The 24,321-nt window shown below is 36.4% G+C and overlaps 1 protein-coding gene across 3 annotated transcripts in view; it reads right to left on the bottom strand.

Annotated features, from left to right (window-relative positions):
* FCHO2 (FCH domain only 2) overlaps positions 1–24,303 on the bottom strand; it is a 116,194-nt gene extending 91,891 nt beyond the window's left edge. For 2 of the 3 annotated variants that reach the window (XM_029216535.1, XM_029216533.1), the window contains exons 1-2: positions 24,206–24,303; positions 8,604–8,695 (exon numbers count right to left, since the gene is read on the bottom strand). In XM_029216535.1, coding sequence (XP_029072368.1) covers positions 8,604–8,695; positions 24,206–24,238 — 125 coding nt within the window. In that variant the 5' untranslated portion in view covers positions 24,239–24,303. The remainder of the gene's footprint in view (positions 1–8,603; positions 8,696–24,205) is intronic. The other variant, XM_029216534.1, reaches the window with a different exon arrangement.
* Between the last annotated feature and the right edge of the window lie 18 nt (positions 24,304–24,321).

Here is a 24,321-nt window from a genome sequence, read left to right as displayed (position 1 = left end):
AAATAAAACTATGAATATGCAATTAGCATGTTCCAGGATTTGGGACCCTCTATAGAACAAATAATTTGGTTTCTTAAACAAAAAAAAAGTAAGGAAGGAGTGAGGAGAACTACAGATTAAGAGACTCAAAAATCACATCAATCAAACATAGTGTATAACTCTTGCTGGGATCTTGATTAGAGGAAATCAATTATGTGTATCGTTGTGTGTATATGGCAATTGAGAAAAAGTGAGCACTGACTGGATATCTGGTGATATTAGGAATTAATACTAAATTTTTAGATAAGGTAACATACTGTAGCTATGTTTTTTAAACAGCCCTAATCTTTCACAGACACAAATGAAATGCTAATGGATGAAATGCAATGTTTCTGAATCTGAGATCCACTTTATAACTATTCAAGAGTAGTGGTATGGGACTTCCCTGGTGGCGCAGTGGTTAAGAATCCGCCTGCCAATGCAGGGGACACGGGTTCGAGCCCTGGTCCGGGAAGATCCCGCATGCCGCGGAGAAACTAAGCCCGTGTGCCACAATTACCGAGCCTGCGCTCCAGAGCCTGCAAGCCACAACTTCTGAGCCTACACACCGCCAACTGCTGAAGCCTGCACACCGCATGCTCCACAACAAGAGAAGCCACTGCAATGAGAAGCCCGCACACCGCAACGAAGAGTAGCCCGCGCTTGCCATAACTAGAGAAAGCCCGTGCGCAGCAACGAAGACCCAACACAGCCAAAAATAAATAAAATAAATAAATTTTTAAAAAAATGATTAAAAGAAAAAGAGTAGTGGTATGGAATCGATGGAACAAGCCTGGCCATGATTTGACAATGTTGAAGCTCAGTGATTGCAGCATGGAAGTTCATTATATTAAGTTCCTAACTTCTGAGTAAGTTTTATATATGTTTGAAAGTGTCCATAATAAAAAGTTTTTAAAATAAAGATAAATTAAAGATATGATCAGACTAACAAAAATTGAGAATTCATCACCAGAAAATCCACATTAAGGAATATTAAAAGATGTTTTTTAAAGAGAAGAAAAATGATCCAGGACAAAATATCAGAGAAAAAGTAAATAATTTTAATAAATCTAAAAAATGACTATATACGGACTTGCCTGGTGGCACAGTGGTTAAGAATCCACCTGCCAGTGCAGGGGACATGGGTTTGATCCCTGCTCCGGGAAGATTCAACATGCCGCGGAGCAACTAAGCCCTTGCGCCACAACTACTGAGCCTGCGCTCTAGAGCCCACAAGCCACAACTACTGAGCCTGCGTGCCACTGAAGCCCGTGTACCTAGAGCACGTGCTCTGCAACAAGAGAAGCCACTGCAATGAGAAGCCTGCACACCGCAACGAAGAGTAGACCCCACTCACCACAACTAGAGAGAGCCCACGCAGAGCAATGAACATCCAATGCAGCCAAAAAAAATTAATTTTAAAAAAAGATCAACTAGGTTAGATATTAAAAATATTTTTTAATTACCATTAATTTTGTTAGATGGGTAATATTATTGTCTTCTAAGTCACTAGCTGTTAGAAATACATACATAGGGACTTCCCTAGTGGCGCAGTGGTTAAGAATCCACCTGCCAATGCAGGGGACACGGGTTCGATCCCTGGTCCGGGAGGGTCCCACATGCCGTGGAGCAACGAAACCCATGCGCCACAACTACTGAGCCTGTGGTCTAGAGCCGAGCCACAACTACTGAGCCCACGCACTGGAACTACTGAAGCCCATGCACCTAGAGCCCATGCTCCGCAACAAGAGAAGCCCACGCACTGCAATGAAGAGTAGCCCCCACTTGCCGCAACTAGAGAAAGCCCACGTGCAGCAACGAAGACCCAACACAGCCAAAAAAGAAAAAGAAAAAAAAAATCTATGGCCTACAGACCTGTCCATAGGATCAAGCTGCACATTAAAAAAAAAAAAAAAAAACACATACATAAGTATCTATGGATGCAATAATTTGATGTCAGGGAACTGTTTCAAACTAGACTGTCAAAATACTAAAAACTGTTGAAACTATATTATAGTTCATTACTTAGTGGTTTGTAATACTTTCTCTATTTTGTTGGCTAAGTTTGAAATTTTTCAAATAAAAAGCTAAAGAAACACACAACAAAAATGGCATATAAGTGTATATTTCCACAATAAAAAGTGTTTTAAAAATAGAAAACTTTTAATTTCCAGAGTAAAAAGTTAAACACACACACACACACAAATGGCATATAAAGCATGTAAGTCAGGAGGTGGTAGTGTTCTCAGGTTCCTGCATTTTCAGGAAGATGATAAAAGTGCCAATTATTATTAGAAATTAATACATCAAGGAAATATGTTATAATCTCGAGGATAACTACTAAAAGAATGAGGCTATTACTTCTAAGGTGATAGAAGAAAAAAAATTAATAGAATAAAAGAAAACTTTTTAAGGCCAAAAGGCAACAAAGAGGAGGACAAAATATAAAACAAGTAGGATAAATAGAAAAAAAATACTAAAGGGGTTAGCAAACTGCAGCACCATCAGCAAATCTAGCCAATTGTTTGTCTTCATAAATAAAGATTAGAATACATCCATGCTCACTTATTTACGTGTTGGTTACAGCTGCTTTTGTACTAAAAGAACAGAGCTGAATAGTTGCAACAGAGACCAGACCACACACAAAGGCTTTACACAAAAAGTTTGACAACCTCTGACACAACGAATTTGAACCCAAATATATCTGCAAATATACTGTATGTAAAGGGCTAATGCTCCAGTTAAACAATATAGATTTTGAAAGTGGCTTTAAAAACAAGAGAGAAACACATCTACACCACAAAAACACAGCTAAGGAAAAAAATGCAAACACTAACCAAAAGCAAACAGATGACACTTTAATAACAACAAAGAAGACTTCAAGGCAAAAACACTGCTGGAGACGTAAAAGGACACTGCATAATGAATGAAAAAAGTTCAAATCGCCTGAAGATGTCATAGTTCTAAATTTCTATCCATCTACTAACATGGCCCCAAATATATAAAGCAAAAATTGGCAGTACTACATGGATGAACATTCACAATCAATATGAAAGATTTTCAAAACAGCTCTTTCAGGAACTGATAAAATGAGCAGGATTAAAAAACAAAAACCAGTGAGGATATATTAGAATTAAACAACAGAATTCACAAACTTACCATAATAAATACATATAGAACTCAATACCCAACCGATACAAAATATTTTCAGGTACATAGAGATATTTAGTAAACTGACTCTACCCTGGTCCATAAACCAAGTGTCAACAAATTTCCAAACATTGAAATCATACAGGTATGTTCTCTAATCACAATGTAATTAAGCTTGAAATCAACAGGAAGAATATACCTTTACAAATCAACCCATATTTGGAAATTAAGAAATGCACTTCTAAATAACCCACAGAGGCAAGAAAGAAAACACAATGAAACTTTAAAAATTTAAACAAAGTATAATGAAAATCCTATTTCTCAAAACTAGTGGAGTAGAACAAAAGCTATGCTTGAGAGAAATTTATAGAGTTAAATGAATATGTCAGAAAAGAAAAAAAGTTGAAAATCATTAAGTTAAGCATCCATCCCCCCAAATTTAAAGAACAGAAAACTGAACACAAAGTTGAAGGAAATAAAGAAGTTAAGGAAACAGAATATAAATATATAAAAAGAGACAAAGTCCATAATTGGTTCTTTGTACACACTATTAAAAACAACAGGGCTTCCCTGGTGGCGCAGTGGTTGAGAGTCCGCCTGCCAATGCAGGGGACACGGGTTCATGCCCCGGTCCGGGAAGATCCCACATACCGCAGAGCGGCTGGGCCCGTGAGCCATGGCCACTGAGCCTGCGCGTCCGGAGCCTGTGCTCCGCAACGGGAGAGGCCACAACAGTGAGAGGCCCGCGTACCAAAAAAAAAACACAAACAAACATCAAATGAGACTGATCATGAAAAAAGGGAGAAGGCACAAATAACCAATATCAGGAATAAAGTGGGATGTCAGTACAGATCCTGTAGACATTTTTAAAACTTCATTGAAGAATATTAAGAATAACTTTTTGGCAATAAATTTGAAAATTTACATGAGATAGGAAAACTCCTTAAAATATAACTTATCAAACTCACAGAAGAGCTGTAATATCTGAATAGTCCTGTAACTCTTTAAAAAATTAAATATGTGATTTAAAACCTTCCTACAAAGACAGTTTCAAGCCCAGATGGATTTACCAGCAAATTCTATAAAACACATAAGGAAGAAACTATAATCTCCCACAAATTTTTCCAGAGAATACAAAAATAGGGTATACTCCCCAACCCCTTTTAATGAAGCCAACAAACCTTGATTAGTAAAATGTAAGAAGGATATTTAGAGAAAGGAAATTTTCAGGCCAATCTCACTGATAAATACAGATGCAAACATAAGAAATAAAATAGTAGCAAACTGTTCTACTAATGTATAAAAACAATAATACATCTCCACAAAGTTTGGTTTATACCAGGAAAGGGAAGTTAGTTTAACATTCAAAATTCAACGTAATTCAGACTAACAAAAGAAAACAAAAGAAAGAAAACATCCATTCATGATTTTTTTAGAAAGGAAAACAAAAGCCTTACCAAAATAGTATGTAGAATTTCCATAATCTGATAAATAGCAGGGAAAAAAACTAGAATAAATATTTAAGAGTGAAATGTGAGACTGGGAACAAGATAAGGATGCCTATCATCACCATTTCTATTCAGCATTACACTGGAGGTATTTGCCAGGGCAATAAGAAAAAGAAATAAAAGGTATAAAAAGGTATTAAAAAGGGAGAGATTAAACTGTCATTTTCACAAGATGATTGCACACACAGAAAATCCAAAAGAATGTACAGATAAATAAAATTAACAGAATAAACAAGAATCACCAGGCTGCTAGACGACATATAAAACTCAAACTCATTTACATAAATTTGCAACACATAACTTACAAACTGCTTTTATCTAGAATATATAAAGAATTCCTTCAATTTATTTTTTAAAAGGAAGAAAAAAACCAGAAAAATAGGCAAAAGATGAAGAGATACTTCATAAAAGAAAAGATGCAAATGGCCATCTTTTCATAAAAGAAAAGATGCAAAAAGGAAAGATGCAAAGAAAAGACGCAAATGGCCATAAAAGAAAAGATGCAATATGAAAGGATGTTCAATCTCATTATTCATCAGGGAAACACAAATTAAAACCACAATGAGAGAGTACTACTTATCAGAATGGCTCAAATTAAAGGACAGACAAAACCAAGTGTTGATGAGGACATGCAGCAACTGGAACCCTCCAACAAGGCTGCTGTTGGTATAAACTGGTACAACCACCTTGGAAAATTCTTTGGCATTAACTACTAGAGTTGAACATACACATGCTCTAAGACCTGGCAATTCTACTCCAGGGTAAATCACTAATCTAAATATGTGTATACTGAGACACGTGTGCAAGAATATTCAAAGCAGTATTACTTGTAACAGTAAAAACACTGGTAACATCCCAAATGTCTGTCAACAACAGTAGATAAATACATTTAGTAAATTTACATAATTTAATATTAAACAGCATTGTAAATAAATTATACTAAATTCAACATGAATCTCACAAAAGTGCTGAGTAACAGGAGTCAGAAAAAAGATCTACTCTATGATTAAATTGATACACTCATTACAAAGTTCAAAAAATAGATACAACTAACTTCCTTCAACAGATAAATTACAATATATCTGTAAATGGAATATTACTCAATAACAAAAAAGAATGAATTACTGATACATGCAACAACATGGACCAATCTCAAAATAATTATACTGAGTGAAAGCACTGGACAACCAAGTATATCCTATATGACTCTATTTACATAAAATTCTAGAAAATGCAAACTAACCTAAGTGTCGAAAGCAGATGAGTAGTTGCTTATGGATGGGGGGGGACAGAAGGAAGGTATTACAAAGGAGAGATGAACGTTCACTATCTTGATTGTGGTGATGGTCATGAGTGCATGCATATGTCAAAATGTACAAAATTGCACACTTTAAACATGTGCAGCATATTGTGTGTCAATTATACCTCAATAAAGCTGTAGGGAGGGAAGAAAGAAAGGAGCAAAGGAGAAAGGGAGGAGAAATGAAGGGAGCATGGAAGTGGGGAGGAGAGGATGAGGATATGAGGGAAAGAAAGTCTGAATGACTAAGTTAAGAAGTTATTTAACCTTTCTGGGTCCCAATTTTCTTATCTATAAAATAGGACTTAGAGTTTTGACAGTTAAATGAGATAATGTATGCAAAGTCCTTAGTGCATAGCATATGCTTATGTCTATCTTTTCTTCCTTTCTTTATCATTCACTCCTTCAAGAAATACGAGTATCCAATTATGCCAGGCTCTGTGCTAGGCACTGGATACAACAGAATTTTGTATACTGTTCCCCTATAAGGAACAGAAACAATAACAAAAATGAGTATTACAACATTTTATAAATACTACAAAGAGATATATGATGTTGAGAGAGATTACAATAAGTGATTTTGACCTAGTCAGAGAGATTAGGAAAGGCATCCGTGGAGAAGTGAGCACACTGCTGACCTCGTACGGTCAGCATGTACAAACAAGGACTAAGCATGTACAAAATCTGGACTGAAAAAAAGCCTGCCAATAAAATAGCCAATGTCTCTGGAGAGGAAAAAGGAGTCTGAATAAAGAGGAGTCTAGTGTGAGCTAAAGCTTGAAAGGCAATTTGGGATCAGACCACACAGTTCTGTCTTAAGAGCAATAGGAAGCTTCTGAAATGGTTTAAACAAGGAGTAACAAACTGATCTGTAGTTTGAAGAAAACAAAAAACACTCCAATTACAGTACAGAGAATAAGTTGCAGGAAAACAAGAATGAATGTAGATAGGCCAGTTAGGTGCTACTGCTGCAGTCCAGGCAACAATAATGATAGCTTGGATCAGGACAGTGATGTTAGAAATTCATTCTATCAAAAAATCTTTACTGAGGGCCTACTAAGGGCTGAGCTCTATACTAAGTGCAGGAGAATGAACAATAAGCAAAAAAGACAAAAAGAGAAAATCCCTGACCTTGTGGGGTTTACAGTCTAGTGGGGAGAAACAGACAGACAAATAAATAAGTAAAATATCACTTGTATCTGGTGTTTGTTAAGTGCTATGAAGAAAAATAAAGTAGGGAAGGGGGAGTGAAAGGAGGTGTTGTCTCACTGCCCACAGAATCACCAAGGGGTCAGATTCTGAGCAAAGAAGGGATGACCCGGGAGTCCTGGACTTCTTAACTGACATAAATAGGGCTAAAAAGCATAATTACCACTGCTCTGTTGGTCTCAAGGTAGATAATTATAGTAGTGATGTAAGTATTGGGGGAGAATGAGGCTAGGGGATGTGCCGGGAGATGCAGAGTACTAGAGTCTCTCCTTTTACTTTTACCAGTGACGAAAAGTGAGCCAGTGAGGGACAACTTTATCCATAGCACTTAGGGCTTTATGGTCCCCCTTTTAACTCCAGTAGAAAGATGGAAGTCAAAGAGGATTTGTCTAACATGGAATAGTTTGTTCCCCAATTCCTACCAGTTGACAAACTCCATGAAGCAGAAGCTGCCTCTTTATCCCCAAAATCCAGACAAGTGCCTGGCACACAGCAGACATGGGATATATATTGAAAAAATAAATGAATGAAGTACTGTATCTAAAGGTAAAATATCCCTATGTTAGCAACGTAAAGATTTTAAATGTGTTCACATAAAAATTACCAAGTGGGTCCAGCCACAAAATAGCCTTAATCAAATCAAATTATACTGATTTTATCATATACTAACGCATATATGTGGAATCTAGAAAAAACTGTACAGATGAACTGCTTTGCAAGGCAGAAATAGAGACACAGATGTAGAGAACAAACATATGGACACCAAGGGGGGAAAGCAGGGTGGTGGTGGTGCAATGAATTGGGAGATTAGGACTGACATATATACACTAATATATATAAAATAATAACTAATAAGAACCTGCTGTATAAAAAAAACAGAATTCAAAAAAAATTATACTGATTTTAATAGTTGGTAATTGACTATTGTATTCTAAGAGTAATAAAAAATTATGTTTCTAAATTTGCACAGTTTAAAAACATGTACTTAAGACTTTTTAAATATAAAAGTTATAATAATACATAATTAAACTACAAGTTCAGAAAACAGTCTTTTCAAATTATTTGAAAGGTTTGTTTAGCGACATATTTGTTTAGAGAAATGGTAATATCTTATCCTACAAAATTCCTCAGTTTTTCTACTGTATCACCTTGCTAGCATATTCAATGAAAAATATATAGATAATATTTTCAAGCAGTGATTTGCAAATCAGGAGTTTATCAATGCCACTGACAGCCACTATTTAGTCCTCAGTGTGTAGATGACAGAGAACCACTACTTTAAAGTATAACTATAGTATACTTTTTAAAAGTGTAACTGATTACTTTTATCTAAATCCGACTAAAATTTTCTCAATTATTTATATTCTGAAATTTATCTTGATAATGAATTGTTAAATGACTTATTAAAAAATACATACCTTTCTCTTACAAAATCTGCTAGTTCTTTTGTCGATATCTGTCCATATTTCATATTATGGTAAAGGACATCAAAGCCACTATTTTTTTCCCCCTAAAATTTAAAAAGATTTTAGTTTAACAAAGAGATCAAAATGACTTAAGAATAACTAACATGCAAGTCTAATGCTCAAATGAGCTGTTTTTCCTTAATTTAACCATTGTTGCTCTAACTGTATAACTTTAAACTGTATCAAAGGAATACTGTATTATATACACATATACACACAATACACACATATACATTCTATAATCACTCATAAAGATATATTAATGAAATTCATCTGAAATTTTAATAAATAAATGCAGCATAATTTAGAAAAGATAAACATGGACTTTTTAAAATATATTACCAAATCTCATGTCAATTCCTTTAACCTGCATTGAGAGATTCCTGATTATTTAACTCAGAGTCTGTACTTTAAAATAACTGAATCTTGACTTCTGAGTCAAGACAGAATTTACTAATCACATAAGCACTAAATACCACAAAACACTTTATAATCACTAATCTAAGTCTTTCAATAAACTTAAACAACTTGAGATGTGAGAAAGGAGATAAAATTTTAATAAAAGAGCAGTAACAGTCTATTGGTTAGTCCTCAACTAATGGGAAATTAACACAACTAGACTACTACACAACCCTAGAAAATCCTAATGCCATTTAATCCAATATAAAGCTAAATTAGCAAGTCATAACACAGAAAACATCAGAAATATCAATTTTATACGTGAAATGAAAGACTATTTATAAACTAAGCTCAACAACTCTTTTTGCAGTTAGCAGTTTTTATTTTTCTTCAGTGACAATAATGAAGAATTGAATATATTTGTTGGAAATAGAAAGCAATGCCGTAAGCAAGTGTTATGCAAACTGAAACTTAATTTTCCACAGTCCACCAAAAACAGGAAACATAGGAACTTCCCGCTAAGCTGAAGTGATCCCTAATAAACCTGTCAGCTAATATAGCAAGTAATTAGACTGTTATACATACAATGAATTAAAACATCATGTTTGTAATAATACAAATAATATCCCGAGCATTTGAACATCCATTTCCATTTATCAAGAATATAAAATAGGGCTTCCCCGGTGGCGCAGTGGTTGAGAATCCGCCTGCCAATGCAGGGGACACGGGTTCGATCCCGGGTCCAGGAAGATCCCACATGCCGCGGAGCAACTAAGCTCGTGTGCCACAACTACTGAGCCTGTGCTCTAGAGCCCGTGAGCCACAACTACTGAGCCCGCATGCCGCAACTACTGAAGCCCGCGCGCCTAGAGCCCGTGCTCCACAATGAGAGAAGCCACTGCAATGAGAAGCCCGTGCACCGCAACGAAGAGTAGACCCTGCTCGCCGCAACTAGAGAAAGTCCGCGCGCAGCAACGAAGACCCAACACAGCCAAAAATAAATAAATTTTAAAAAAAAGAATATAAAATAAAACTACAGTCTCCTATAAATCTAAACACATCCATTTGGCTTCTACAATTTTTCATGTTTAAAATAAAGAAAAAATCTGTGATCTAACTTTAGTTATTTACTTTCTCTGGGTTTTTTCATGCAAATTTATTCCAGTCAAAATAATATTCTCTGAAATAACCATTAACACTAGTCTATAGCAAGCAAAAATAACATCATCATGCAGATTAGTAAATTTATAGACAAAATAATCAAGGGCCTGAATCCTCCAAGGGATCCATTCCATTACTTAAATATAATAAAGAAACTACAAATAATTAAACTATCCACCAACTCCCATAACATAGTCATGAACCCTGAAAAAAACAAATCTGAAATCTAAAACTATAAAATCCAAAGTCTGGAGCTCTCAGTCCCCAAAGTTCTCCCCTGACAACTACCAGTTTTCATTTGCACATAATTCTAACAAGTCAGGTTACCTGGGTTCCCAATGTGTATTATGGATATTCATCATGCATATTCAAATTAGAAATGAGCTGGTACTGAAGGGCTATTCACACAAGCTCACAGACTATTAGAAGAAATAATATTTACCATCTCTCTTTTTAAAAGAAAACAAGAAAACTTGGAGATCATCTAGTAACTGGGGCAATAAGGTCCTGAGCATTTTGTTTCACTGTTACAGTACTGTAAACATTAATCAATCAAGGAAAGGTTAAAAAAAAGCGGGGGAGAATTTCCTGGCAGTCCAGTGGTTAGGACTCCACGTTTCCACTGCAAGGGGCCCAGGCTGGATTCCTGGTTGGAGAACTAAGATCCTGCAAGCCGCGCAACCACAGCCGAAAAACAATGGTTAAATTACATTCAGAAATCTAGGTTCTTATTAAGAAGTTCTCAAAAAGTAAGCTCTTTATTTGGGAAGTTCAGATATGCAAATAGCATATTACTTGAAATTACCAAGAGAGGAAATGAGATTTATTAATTTCTTTACCATTCAATATAACAATATTATTACAGTAACAGTAATATAATATACCTTAGGAAACAGTACTAGCTATTCCATCCCTCAGGTCTTCACTTGGAAAGAGAAGGAAAAATACCAATGAGGATGTGAAGCTGAAAAGGTCTGCTTCAAGAGGCACTAACGACTACACATAAACACGCTGCATGATTACAAATCCATGTGTCATTTCTTCCTATTTGGGTATTCATTCATTTACTGAGTTCTAAAAAATGTAATACGCCTGATCCTAGGCACTGTTTTCTTAATTTCATAAATCTATTAACACAAACATTTATTGATCATTAACTTTTTCTCTGGCACAAACTAAACAAAAATTGTAATACTTCAAATAGCTCTCTCTCTCCACATACACACACACACACACACACACACACACACACAAATATACATGTATCTTTAAAAAGAAAAAACTTCAAAGTCAAATACCAAGAACCCAGGCCTATTGTCACCTTGTCAAAAACTTACTTTACAGCTTTTCATAAGAGATGACAGTGTATTAAATACACACATATCTATACATATGTCAAAAAATACAGTAGGAGACAAGTGGCTTCAGTGTCTTCACCTGAAAAATAAATGGAAATTCTGGGGAAATGGGGAAGACCACTCTTGAAACTGGCAATCATAACTCATATTTCTGTCACCATCTGCGATTACCCAGGTTTTTTTAACTAAAAGTACCCCCATGTAGGTTCTATTAATTTTTTAATAGCCATCAATGTTTTTAGCCTAATTCAAAGACAAGTAAAATAACAGTAAATATTTCTGAATTACATATCCATTTTATCACCCTTGACCTTGAAGTGGATATGTTCCTATCATTTTCTCTTTTTTTAATTTAATTTTTATTTTATATTGGGGTATAGTTGATTTACAATGTTGTGTTAGTTTCAGGTGTACAGAAAAGTGATTCAGTTATACATATAACTATACCCATTCTTTTTCAGATTCTTTTCCCGTATAGATTATTTCGGAATATTGAGTAGGGTTCTCTGGGCTATACAGTAGGTCCCTGTTGATTATCTATTTTCTATATAGTAGTGTGTGTATGTTAATCCCAAACTCCTAATTTATCACCCCCACACACACACCTTTCCCCTTTGGTAACCACAAGTTTATCATTTTCGACACAAAAAATTTTTTTTCTTAACATATTCTGTTAACTCAAGCAAGCAGAACTTGCTTTTTCTTGGCTAACTAAAATACACAAATGTACAAGTAAGTTGATGACAGAGTTTTATTATCAAAAAGAATTATAGCTAAAGATGTTTTCTGGTCTTCAATATTTTACTAAAACTGTAAATGTGCACACCCTTTAATCCAGCAATTCCACTTTTAGAAATCTATACCACAAAAACACACATACAAAGATAAATGTGGAAAAATATGCACTGCAGTACTGTTTATAATTGTGAAAAAACAGAACTCAGAAACATCCATTAACATTACTGGTTAAACAAATGATAGTATATCCTACAATGAAATACATATAGTGTTTTTTAACTGCAGTAAAAAAAAAAATTGCAGTACATTTTTAAGTATTAATTTCTTAAATCTGCCCAGATATACATAATGTCAGTGAGAAAAAGAGCAAGTTGTAATTATTCATAAAAGCCAAAAATAATCTAATGTTGGGAGCAACCTAAATGTCCCAAACTGATGAATGGAGAAACAAAATGAGGTAGATCCACACAATGGAATACAAATCAGCAATAAACAGGAAAAAACACTGACACATGTGACTTTATGGATTAACCTCATAAAAACTTTACTAACTGAAAGAAGCCAGACACAAGAGAGCGTATATTGTATGATTCCATTTATACGAAATGTTCAGAACAGGCAAATCTATAGAGAAAGAAAGCGGATTAGTGGCCACCTAGAGCTGAGGGTAGAAAAGAGCATTAACTGTCAAAGGGCATGAGGGATCTAATTATTGGGAGGATGATCATGTTCTAAAATTAATGATTACTGCACCACTCGGTAAAGTTACTAAAAATCAACGAATTGTACACTTAAATTGGGTAGATTTTATGATATGTAAAATGTGCTTCAATAAATTTTGTTTTAAAGCATGGTATGAAACAGTATACGTAAAATTTCATTTCCATTGAAAAAATAACAGGTTGCATATATGCATACAAACAGAATCTGAAGGCATATACAGCAAACTATTAACAGCAAATTATCTCTGGAAAATGGAATAATTTCATTTCAGAGCATAGGTTAACTTTCTAATAAAAAAAATAATAAACAGGTCAAGTCTTTAATACAGGAGTAACAGAGCTAAAAGCTATACTGACAAGCAGTTGTAAAATGCAATTTTCTCCCAAGTACACTACAATTGTTGATATAAAATCTTGATTATCAATGGCCAATATTTTTTCTTCTACTGATCAAATTTTTATTCTTTTTTTTTTTTTTTTGGCGGTACGCGGGCCTCACACTGTTGTGGCCTCTCCCGTTGAGGAGCACAGGCTCCCGACACGCAGGCTCAGCGGCCATGGCTCACGGGCCTAGCCGCTCCACGGCATGTGGGATCTTCCCAGACCGGGGCACGAACCCGTGTCCCCTGCATCGGCAGGCGGACTCTCAAACCACTGCGCCACCAGGGAAGCCGTATTCTTTTTAATAACAATTTTATTGAGATATAATTCACACACCATACAATTTGGCCATTTAAAGTGTACAAGGCAAAAAATGTTAGCATACGTACAGACTTGTGCCACCATCACTGCAATCAATTTTAGAACACCAAAAAAAATCCAAACCTGAATAGCTAGATTTTTAAGAGTAGGTATTTACTCATCAGTGATGAGCTTATTTTCAGCTAGCTTATTCATTAATCAACATGTAAGAAATTACGTATGTCCACAAAAAAATCAGTACACTAATGTTTATAGCAGCATTATTCATAATAAAGTTGAAAACAACCCAAATGTCCATCAACTAACAAATGGATAAGCAATGTGATATACCCATGCACTGGAATTTACTCAGCCATAAAAGAAATGAAACATTCGGTTTCGAGCCTGGTCCAGGAAGATCTCACATGCCGCGGAGCAACTAAGCCCGTGTGCCACAACTACTGAGCCTGCGCTCTAGAGCCCGCGTGCCACAACTACTGAAGCCCACGCACCTAGAGCTCGTGCTCCGCAACGAGAAACCACCGCAATGAGAAGCCAGCGCACCACAACGAAGAGTAGCCCCTGCTCACCGCAACTAGAGAAAGCCCGCGCACAGCAATGAAGACCCAACGCAGCCAAAAATAAAATAAAATAAATTTATAAAAAAGAAAACAAAAAATGAAATATTGATACATGCTATAATATTGATGAACCTTGAAAACATTATGCTAAGAGAAAGAAGCCAGTCACAAAAGACCACATACTATGATTCCCCTCCTATTCAAGTCCAGAATAGAGAAATCTATAGAAACAGAAAGTAGATTAGTGTATTGCTTGAGGTGGGGTGAAGGTGAGACATGGGGTGATAAAAGGTACGGGATTTCTTTTTGAGGTAATGAAAATTTTTGAAGTAATTTAAGACTGACTGTGATGATGGTTTCCACATATCTGTGAACATTACCAAAACCACTAAACTATACACTTTAAATGATGAACTGTATGGTTCACAAAATATATTTCAATAAAGTTGTCAAAAAAGTTAAATAAATAATATTTTATCCTTTTTAATCAATAAATTCTAGCAGGGAAATTTTCAGTATTAACTGACAAAAACAGCTACTAACACCACTGCTGACCCAAGGAGGACAATTACAATGAAGGTTTACACCAAGACAGGATCTTTTCTCTGCCAATCTCAATGCACTTTGCAAAGAGGTAGCATTTCCATACAAAGCTTCCCGAATGTGACTTGAGCTAAATAAAATCTTGTTATAATCCAATATAAACAGGTGTAAAAATCTTTTTAATAATTCCTAATATGAAGTGGAAAAAAAAAGTTTTATCATCCTTTAAAGATGGAAATCCAGAATCATACAGGTCCTTTAAGAGAACACAAACTTAGTACCTTTGTGTCCCCTAAATACTCTAATTGAAGTAAGATGACTGCAATTAACAGTTTGATGTATATCAGTCCAGATTCCTTTTTGCATACATATATAATATTTTACTGCTTAATATGAAAATGAGATCATGTTATGCATATTGTTTTGCATCTAAATTATCAATTAAAGTGAAATTTAGCTGAAAAGATAACTAAGTTATAAGTAAGGTCACCAAGTCACTAATAATGTACAGATTTTTTTCTGGTCTAATATAGAGTCGACAAGTGAGATATCCTTGAAATTTCAAGTTAAAAAGTTTAAGTCATCAAATCTATTTTGGTAACTCAAAACATCTTTTTCTGGTTGATCTTATAACTTTATACTTTAAAAAAATTTTAATAGACATAAAATACAATCAAAATATTTCCACTTGAAGAAAAAAATGCACTCCTCTATTAACAATGCTATGAAATTCCTATTTTAAAGAAAATGGAACTGTTAACATATCTGGGTTTTAGAGAGCCACGGAAAGTAATAGTGTAAAAGCACAAAACTATAAATCCCATAGATTTTAATTAAGGCTTTGAAACTTCTCCTTCAAAGACCTTTTAAGAGCAACAGTAAAACCAACACTAAAATTAAAAACATGGATATTCTTCACTTTTGATAAGTCCGAGAACTAGAAAAACAGGCAAAAGATTAAGTGTGTACACTGTATAATCAGGCTATTCATTAAAACGTTGATTTTACCTCGTTTCCTTTTTAATCAAAAAAAAATTTTTTTGGAAGGAGAAAAGAAGGGTCAGGAGGTACTATCATGTGAATAGCAGTAACATGCCTAAGCTTCCTCTCAACTCTAAACTGCCTCAAAAATAAATAAATAAATATCATCATTTCCTACCTCTCTGCATTTTCCTTTTACTCTAGCTCTTACTGACATTTATTAGGTAACCTTGGACAAGTCACTGTAAAATATACCATTAATGTGTGTTTGATGTAATCTCACTTTATCCTGCCTTCTCTGAAAAAACATGATGAAACATTTAACTAATTCTGGAGGTATTTTTTTGCTTTGAAGAATGGCCCCTCTAGTGAAGAATCTTCTAGACATTTTTGATAGGAATTCAACAAATATGCAATGACAGCCCTCCAGGTCTATTTCTGCCTTGAAAACTGCTAGGAAGAAAAGAATAAAATACATGCACACAGTTTTTCTACAGGCAAACAGGACATTCAACCACAAGTTATAATCTCTTCTAATCAATGTTCTATTTATGTATTAAAATTTTCACAAAAGATCACTAAAACTATTCTTCAGAGCTCTTGGCAAGATATTGCTAAAGCAGAAAACAGTGATTAAAACCTAGAATGAACATTGCTCAGCAGTCGGAACAAAGGTGACTCAAACACATCTGTCGACAAATCTTATTACTTAAAAAAAAATCATTTTCTCACCCCTCAAATACTCCTCCCTAATCTTTTAAATTACAACTCAGCTCTTCCAATTAGTTAAACCCTTCAAGCCATCTAAAAAGATACCATATAGACACAACAAAAATAGCAGAAGCAAATAGTTTTGAGCTAATTTTTTATTCTTTTATCTTGCAAATTTTCTGTAATATTCTGTAAATAAATGTAGTTTTCATTACTTTCAAAATGAAAAATAAAATAAAACAACAATTTCAGCTTTCTTAAAAACTTTTCAATCTATGCTTGGAAAGACACACAAGGCTACCTTCTTAATCTGACATTCTGTTCACCTTAACACTTAAATCTCCAGTCCTCATAATTCATAAATGGAAAAAAACAAAAACTGCAAGCAACCTAAATGTCCAAAAGGGGAATGCTATAAAAAAATTACATCTTATCCATTCCATGAAACCTATACTGAAAATATTTTCAGAGAATACTTAATCACATGAGAAAAATGTTTTGATGTTAATATCATTTGAAATTACCAAGATACAGAACTATATAGTAGAACCTGTTTTGAATTTTACATTTCCAAAGAAAATCTTAGAGGACAGAGTAAAAGGCTTTAGGTAATTTTTATTTTCTTATGTGTTTTAACGAGCACATAATAAGTTATAAATAAAAAAGAAAAACATCTTCACTGGCTGTTATTTCAACCAACTAAAAACTAACACTTCTTATTTAAGGCCCCAGCACCACCAATTTGCTTTACTTACATTACACCTTCCTATCTTTTCCCTAAAGTCAAACAAACATGCTTGTCATATCTTCCATAATTTTACTCCTGCAATTCCACTAAGGAGCATGTGCATGATGGAAATGAGGGAATTGTGTACCTCAACTTCATCACACAGTTCACTAATCACTTCCCAATTTAATCCTCTCTGCCTCTGGCCATTCCAGCAACATTCTCTAGCCTCTACCAATAGATAGACAGCTGACCCTTGAGCAACATAGGTTTGAACTGCGCAGGTCCACTTACACGTGGATTTTTTCCAACAGTAAATACTACAGTACTACTTGAATCCGCAGATGTGGAATCGCAGTTATGGGGGAACCACGGATAGGAAGGGCCAACTATAATAACTATAAGTTATACCCTGATCTTCAACTGCACAGGGGTCAGCACCCCTAACCCTCACATTGTTCAAGGGTCAACTGTAATTACAGGTCTCCATTACTGTTTTGCTTTTGTTTTCCCTCACATCTGACCAATTTTTGCTTATCTCTCTGGACCAGATTCCTACTAAAATTCTTCCAATTCAAATATCTTTTCATTTTTCCACACTAGATAAATTGAAAGCCAAGCCTTTATTCCTTTTTCTGTATGTCTCCATGCCATTATATTTGTATACAGACTTCTTAGGGTGCTTCTGTTAATTGTTTGAGAATTATAAAATCAGGATGTGGATAATCTCAGGAGATATCCCGTGACTCAAAAAACTCCTTCCAAAATATGTGTGTGTATGTGTGTATAAAATATGTATTTCCGGGGGCTTCCCTGGTGGCGCAGTGGTTGAGAGTCCACCTGCCGGTGCAGGGGACACGGGTTCATGCCCTGGTCCGGGAAGATCCCACATGCCGCGGAGCGGCTAGGCCCGTGAGCCATGGCCGCTGAGCCTGTGCGTCTGGAGCCTGTGCTCCGCAACGGGAGAGACCACAACAGTGAGAGGCCCGCGTACCACAAAAAAATATATACATATATATGTATTTCCAAAGGGCTTATGGTAATCAAAAGTGCAGGATGACATAAAGCATACTCTTCTCCCATGCGTTTGCCAAAATAATTTAAGTAGTTCTGAAAGGATTAGAACCTTTAGGATTTCGTCTGTAGGGCTGGAAAAGAACCCAGACAGCAAATTTTTATCAGTCCTCTAAAATCCTTCCCCTAAATTAAACTTATGCACACTAAATCAGCATCAATTTCTCAATTTCAATGATTAAGGCAAAAACAAACAAAAGCACCCTCCCACCGCCCCCCCCCAAAAAAACCTAATGGCCTGACAATAACATTTAGTTCCATCTAAAATACTATAATTTTCGGCTTCCCTGGTGGCACAGTGGTTAAGAATTCACCTGTCAATGCAGGGGACACAGGTTCAAGCCCTGGTCTGGGAAGATCCCATATGCCGCGGAGCAACTAAGCCCGTGTGCCACAACTACTGAGCCTGCGCTCTAGAGCCTGCGAGCCACAACTACTGAGCCCACGAGCCACAACTACTGAAGCCCGCGTGCCTGGAGCCCATGCTCCGCAACAGGAGAAGCCACCGCGATGAGAAGCCTGCACACCGCAACGAAGAGTAGCCCCCGCTCGCCACAACTAGAGAAAGCCTGAGTACAGCAACAAAGACCCAACGCAGTCAAAAATAAAATTTTAAAATAAAGAAGTAAATTAAATACTATAGTTTTATAATATCTACCTATCAAGTCTATTTGAACCAAGTTAGATGAATCTGTAGTTTGAATTTTCATAGCTTGTTGCAGTTGAAAATAGTTTGGGCATGGCTAACTGGCTAACAGTTATACAATAACACATTTTAACATGTATGTTATTTGCTTGTATATACAGAGGTTATTTCTGGAAAGCTACATAAGAAATTGGTAACACTGATTACCTTTTGAGAGATCTTGGTGAGTGGATAAAAGGGAGATTTTATACTACATTCCCTTTTGTACCTTTTAAATACTAAACCACGTAAATTTTGCAAATTTGTTAATTACTGTATATATGTAAATATACAAACCTACACACTTTAAAAATTTTAGTATATCATCTGATGGGATCAGATCCTAAGCAGGTACCCCAAACTACAATATTTGGAAATTTCAAGTAATAAAAAGTCTGTATTCTGGGTTTCTATGGTTGCCTCAACTAATTTTTTAAAGATGTATATTTTAAAATTTTCATATGGATAAAAACCCCAAAGAATATGTGTGGGGGGGGGGCTGTTAGTCTCTCATGTAGGATACTAAATTTCGACTAAATAACCAAGCAAAAATATAATAACGTTTTGCATTCCAAAGTCCTATTAATAGCAACTCCAGATTTTTAAAAACATTTTAATCCTCCCAGTTTATCCATGTAATGACAGATCAAATTTTGGATATACGGTATTATGCCTCTTATATAAGGGACTTGGGCATCATGTAGATTTTGGTATTGGTCCTGGAACCAATCTCCCAAGGATACCAAGAGAGAACTGTATAACCTAGTGCTCTGAATTTATTTAAAAGTAAAGCATGACAATACCAGTGAAATCAATAGATAAATGGTATGAGACTTCTGTACTGGTTAATCAGAAAAAAAATTTTTTTTAAAAAGAAATAAGGAAAAACTTCAGAACAAAAATACTGAAGATAATTATTCATTCATTCTTGATGTGCTTAATGGAGATCTTTGGAAAAAGTCACCTAACTAAAAATGTCATTTCATTACAATGTGATGTATGCTAAAGAATACCTGGTGTCTTTGGGGGAATACTTTATATCTTATATAGACTGGGATTACTATGTAAAATGAGGTTTATAAGGTATTTAAATCAGGTATGCTGTGCTCACTTGTTTTTTCCCCTTAAGTAATTATTGCTATGAAATCCATTCCTTAAAAAAAACTTTTTAACTCTTGAATTAAATAATTTGGACTTATATAAAAATATATAAAGCCATTTTAATCACTATACTGTAAGGCTGACATATATAATCAAGAGTATTATAAACTAGTACTTGACTCTTTGAGAAAGAAGCAGCAGATGGAGAAACTTCTTCAGTGCAATATTTGTCAATACCTTTTTGAAGTTAAATAATCTTTTGAAGGACTAACTGTTCTTATATATTAAAGGTAACAGCGTGGATTTCTGTTATCAACATTATTTTTGCTGTCCAACTTTAATAGAAAGAAAAACATTTTAAACTTGATTATCTTTGTAACACTATACTTTGTGGCAAAAACTGACTTATCAGCAACAAAACACCTGCTGTGTAGGAAGTTTGGGATATTTTTTTTTCTTCAAAGTATAGTATTAGGTAAAGGAATTTGTAATGTAGCATATAGTTTTACTTTAAGAAAAGCTATAAAGAAACAGGCAGGATGTGCTGCTTTCAAAATAACTTGAAGAGAGTTTGAATGATTCAAATTTTCCTCTAATAAAATGCCACAACAAAAAGATCTGTCTTTTTATATGTACGGAAAAAAACAATTAACAGCTTGTTTGGTTAGAAACCTAAAACTTTAAAGGTTCCCATTACCTCACTTTGACAAGTTTTATTTTGTTTTGACAGTGCCACTTTAAATATTAGGGGAGAAAAGTGAAATTAATATTACAAATTCTTTATTTTAAGAAATTTTTAATAAATGATTCAGAAATAGGTAAATTTTTAAGTTGTCTTAAATAGACAGCTAACAAATTCTGAGAAGTTATTTAGTTCCCAGGGTTTCCTAATTCATTTAGTACTCCTTTGGAGCTTTTTAAGATCCAATTTAGAGCCTTCATCCCCAACCAGGAAGTAAAATAAAATGCAGTATATTTTAACTATTTGTACTCAATATTGGAAGTGAAGGCAAACACTAAAACACAAACTAGACTTGGGATTCTCTCTAGATTTCAGATAACCAAATTTATTTCCATGCCTCTACTAAGTGGGAAAACAAGGGGCACACAAAAACCTGCAAAAAATGTTCATAAAGCGTTATTCATAAAATAGCCAAAACATCAAAAAAGGCTATGTTCAAAACTCAATGAACACAAAACAAAAGATAACCTTAAAATGTTAACGTGCAATTTTGAATTAAGTTAGCAAATTTCAAAAACACATTCATGCATCCAAAAATACAAAACAGGACTTCCCTGGTGGTGCAGTGGTTAAGAATCCAATGCAGGTGACACAGGTTCAAGCCCTGGTCCTGGAAGATCTCACATGCCACAGAACAACTAAGCCCATGTGCCACAACTACTGAGCCTGTGCTCTAGAGCCTGCGACCCACAACTACGGAGCCCACGTGCCACAACTACTGAAGTCTAGAGCCTGCGCACTGCAACAAAGAGTAGCTCCCACTCACCGCAACTAGAGAAAGCCCGCCTGCGGCAACTAAGACCCAACGCACCCATAAATTAATTAATTAAAAAAAAATACAAAACATTCTAACAACACCAAATTTTAAGTAATCCTTATAGAAGTTTTACAAATTGCCATTGTAAAACCTGAAGTCTAAAATCAATAGGCTAAATATAAAATTCATATGGAAAATCAAGGGACCCAGGAGAGCCAAAATAATCTTGAAAAAGAAGAACAAAGTTGGAGCACTTGCACTTCCCCATTCCAAACTTACTACAAAGCTACAGTAATCGAAACAGTGTGGTATTAGCATAAGGATAGATGATGGGATACCAGTGAAAATCCAAAAATAAACTCATACATCTATCGTCAACTGATTTTTGAAAAGAGTGCCAAAACTATCCAATGGAAAAAGAAGAGCCTTTTCAACAAACAGTGCTGGGACAACTAGATCCACAGGCAAAAAACGAAGCTGTACCTCTTCCAGCACCGTACACAAAAATTAACTTCAAATGGATCATAAGCCTAAATGTAAGAACTAAAACTATATATAAAATCCATAGAAATAACATAGAAGTAAACCTTTGTGATCCTGGGTTAGGAAAGACTTCTTAGATATGACAACAAAAGCATACGTGACAACAGAAAAATTAGACAAATTGGACTTCATCAAAATTTAAAACTTCTGTGCTTCAAAGAATACCATCAAAAGAGTGAAAAAGACAACCCACAGAATGGGAGAAAATACTTACAAAATCATGTATTGTAAATCAAAACCACAATGAGATATTACTTCACACCCAACGCTACAATAAAAAAGATAACAAGTGTTGTCCAGCACGTGGAAAAACTGGAAACCTCAGACATTGCTAATGGGATTGTAAAATGGTGCAACCACTTTGGAAAATGTTTGGCCTTCCTCAAAACATTCAACAGAGAGTTACCATATGACCCAGCAATCCCATTCCCAGAAGAAATTAAGACATATATCCACATAAAAACTTGTACAGAAATGTTCATAGCAGCATTATTCATGATAGCCAAAAAGCACAACCAACCAAATGTCTACCACTGATGTATGGATAAATACAATGTGAGATAGATAGATACAGAGACACACCCACACACCCACACATGCAATGGAACACTATTTGGCCATAAAATGGAATTAAGTACTGCATGCTACACCCTGGATGAACCTTGGAAACATGCTAAGTAAAAGAAGCCAGTCACAAAGGACCACATGTTTGAACCCATTTATATGATTATGTCCAGAACAGACAAATCTACATAGGCAGAAATCTATAGATTAGTTGCCTAGGACTGAGGCAAAAAGGAAATGTAGAGTGACTGCTAATGAACACTGGTATTCTTCCTGAGATGATGAAATTGTTCTAAAAGCGTGGTGACATTTGCACAATTCTATGAACAGACGAAAAATCCTTGAATTGTTAACTTAAATGGGTGTATTATACGGCAGGTGAATTGTACCTCAATAAATCTGCTAAAAAAATTTAAAAAAAACACCCTAACGTCTAGTATTTATGTCGATTGTGGAAAACAAGGAACATTCAAAACAAATAACTATGAACTGATTTCATTACTAAGCAGGACCATGCTTGAAACACTCAGAAATTAAGAACTTAAGACATACCTTATTCACTTTAAGAGTACCACTTTAAATATTTCTACGTCTTAACTAAAATGGAATTGTGGCACTCGCAACTGTCAAGCCATAAAATGGGATTCCTGAGATACCTGAGTACACATACTACTTTCCTGTACATGGCTGAACTGTGCTTCCCATTACAGCAAACAATAACTGCAGAAAAACACTCCACAGGGAGACTGGGAACTCATTCTCAGAGAACCACCTAACGCTAATACTGAGTTAAAAGGAGGGTGTGGAAAGAATGAGGAAGGGGAAGGAGCACGGAGAACAGGGAGACGTATCGGCGCATTTAAGCCCAAGGAATCCAGTTCCATTAAATTCAACTTTTATACGCTTTGTGAACAGGCCCAGAGGCAAAGTCCTGGGCGCAGACCAACGAGCCGAGCTGCGAGGCCGAGAGGAAGTGCTGATCCAGCCCAAGCCCGCCCGGGAATTCGTGGGGAAATGGTGGGGGGCCAAAGGGCTAAGATGGGGGCCTGCGGGGTGGGAATGAGGGGAGCCCCTCCGCCCGGCTCCAGCCCGCACTCGCCGGCAGCGCGCAGCTGGGGGCGGCCGCGCCGCGGGCCCGTCGTCCGCGTCCGAGCCGCGGAGCGCGCCCGGCGCCCGGAGTCTCCGGCGGGGCCGGGTGCCGTCTCCCGCCCCATCCGGCGCTTTGTCCCAGCGCGGGCGGCGGGCGGCCCCTCGGCGTCCCCACCGCGGGCTGAGGGGCCGCGCTGACAGCCCCCGCCCCCCGCAAGGGCGGCAAGCCAGCGAATCGCCCGACGGGTTTCATCCAGGCGGGACGCAGCAGGCGGCGGTCGGAGGACGCCGGCCCTGCCCGCGGAGCCGCCGCCGCCCGAAGCGCACGCAGGCCGAGGTCAGGCGCAGAAACCCTCGGACTCCGAAACCCACACAATGTCCAACATCCTTCTCTTACCCAAAAATTCTCAACGAAATGCGCCATGACCATCCTGCCGCCGCCGCGCTGGGCTCCGCGTCCGCGCCCTCCCGCCGCTCTGTAAACACTGGCCCGGCCCCCACGGCGCCCTCGCC

The sequence above is a fragment of the Monodon monoceros genome, unplaced genomic scaffold (genome assembly GCF_005190385.1).
Source record: "Monodon monoceros isolate NGI ecotype Baffin Bay Population unplaced genomic scaffold, NGI_Narwhal_1 Super_Scaffold_12, whole genome shotgun sequence".
Lineage (NCBI taxonomy): Eukaryota > Metazoa > Chordata > Mammalia > Artiodactyla > Monodontidae > Monodon > Monodon monoceros.
The sequence above is the reverse complement of the archived record's forward strand: the minus strand, read 5'-3'. Positions and strand labels throughout refer to the sequence as shown.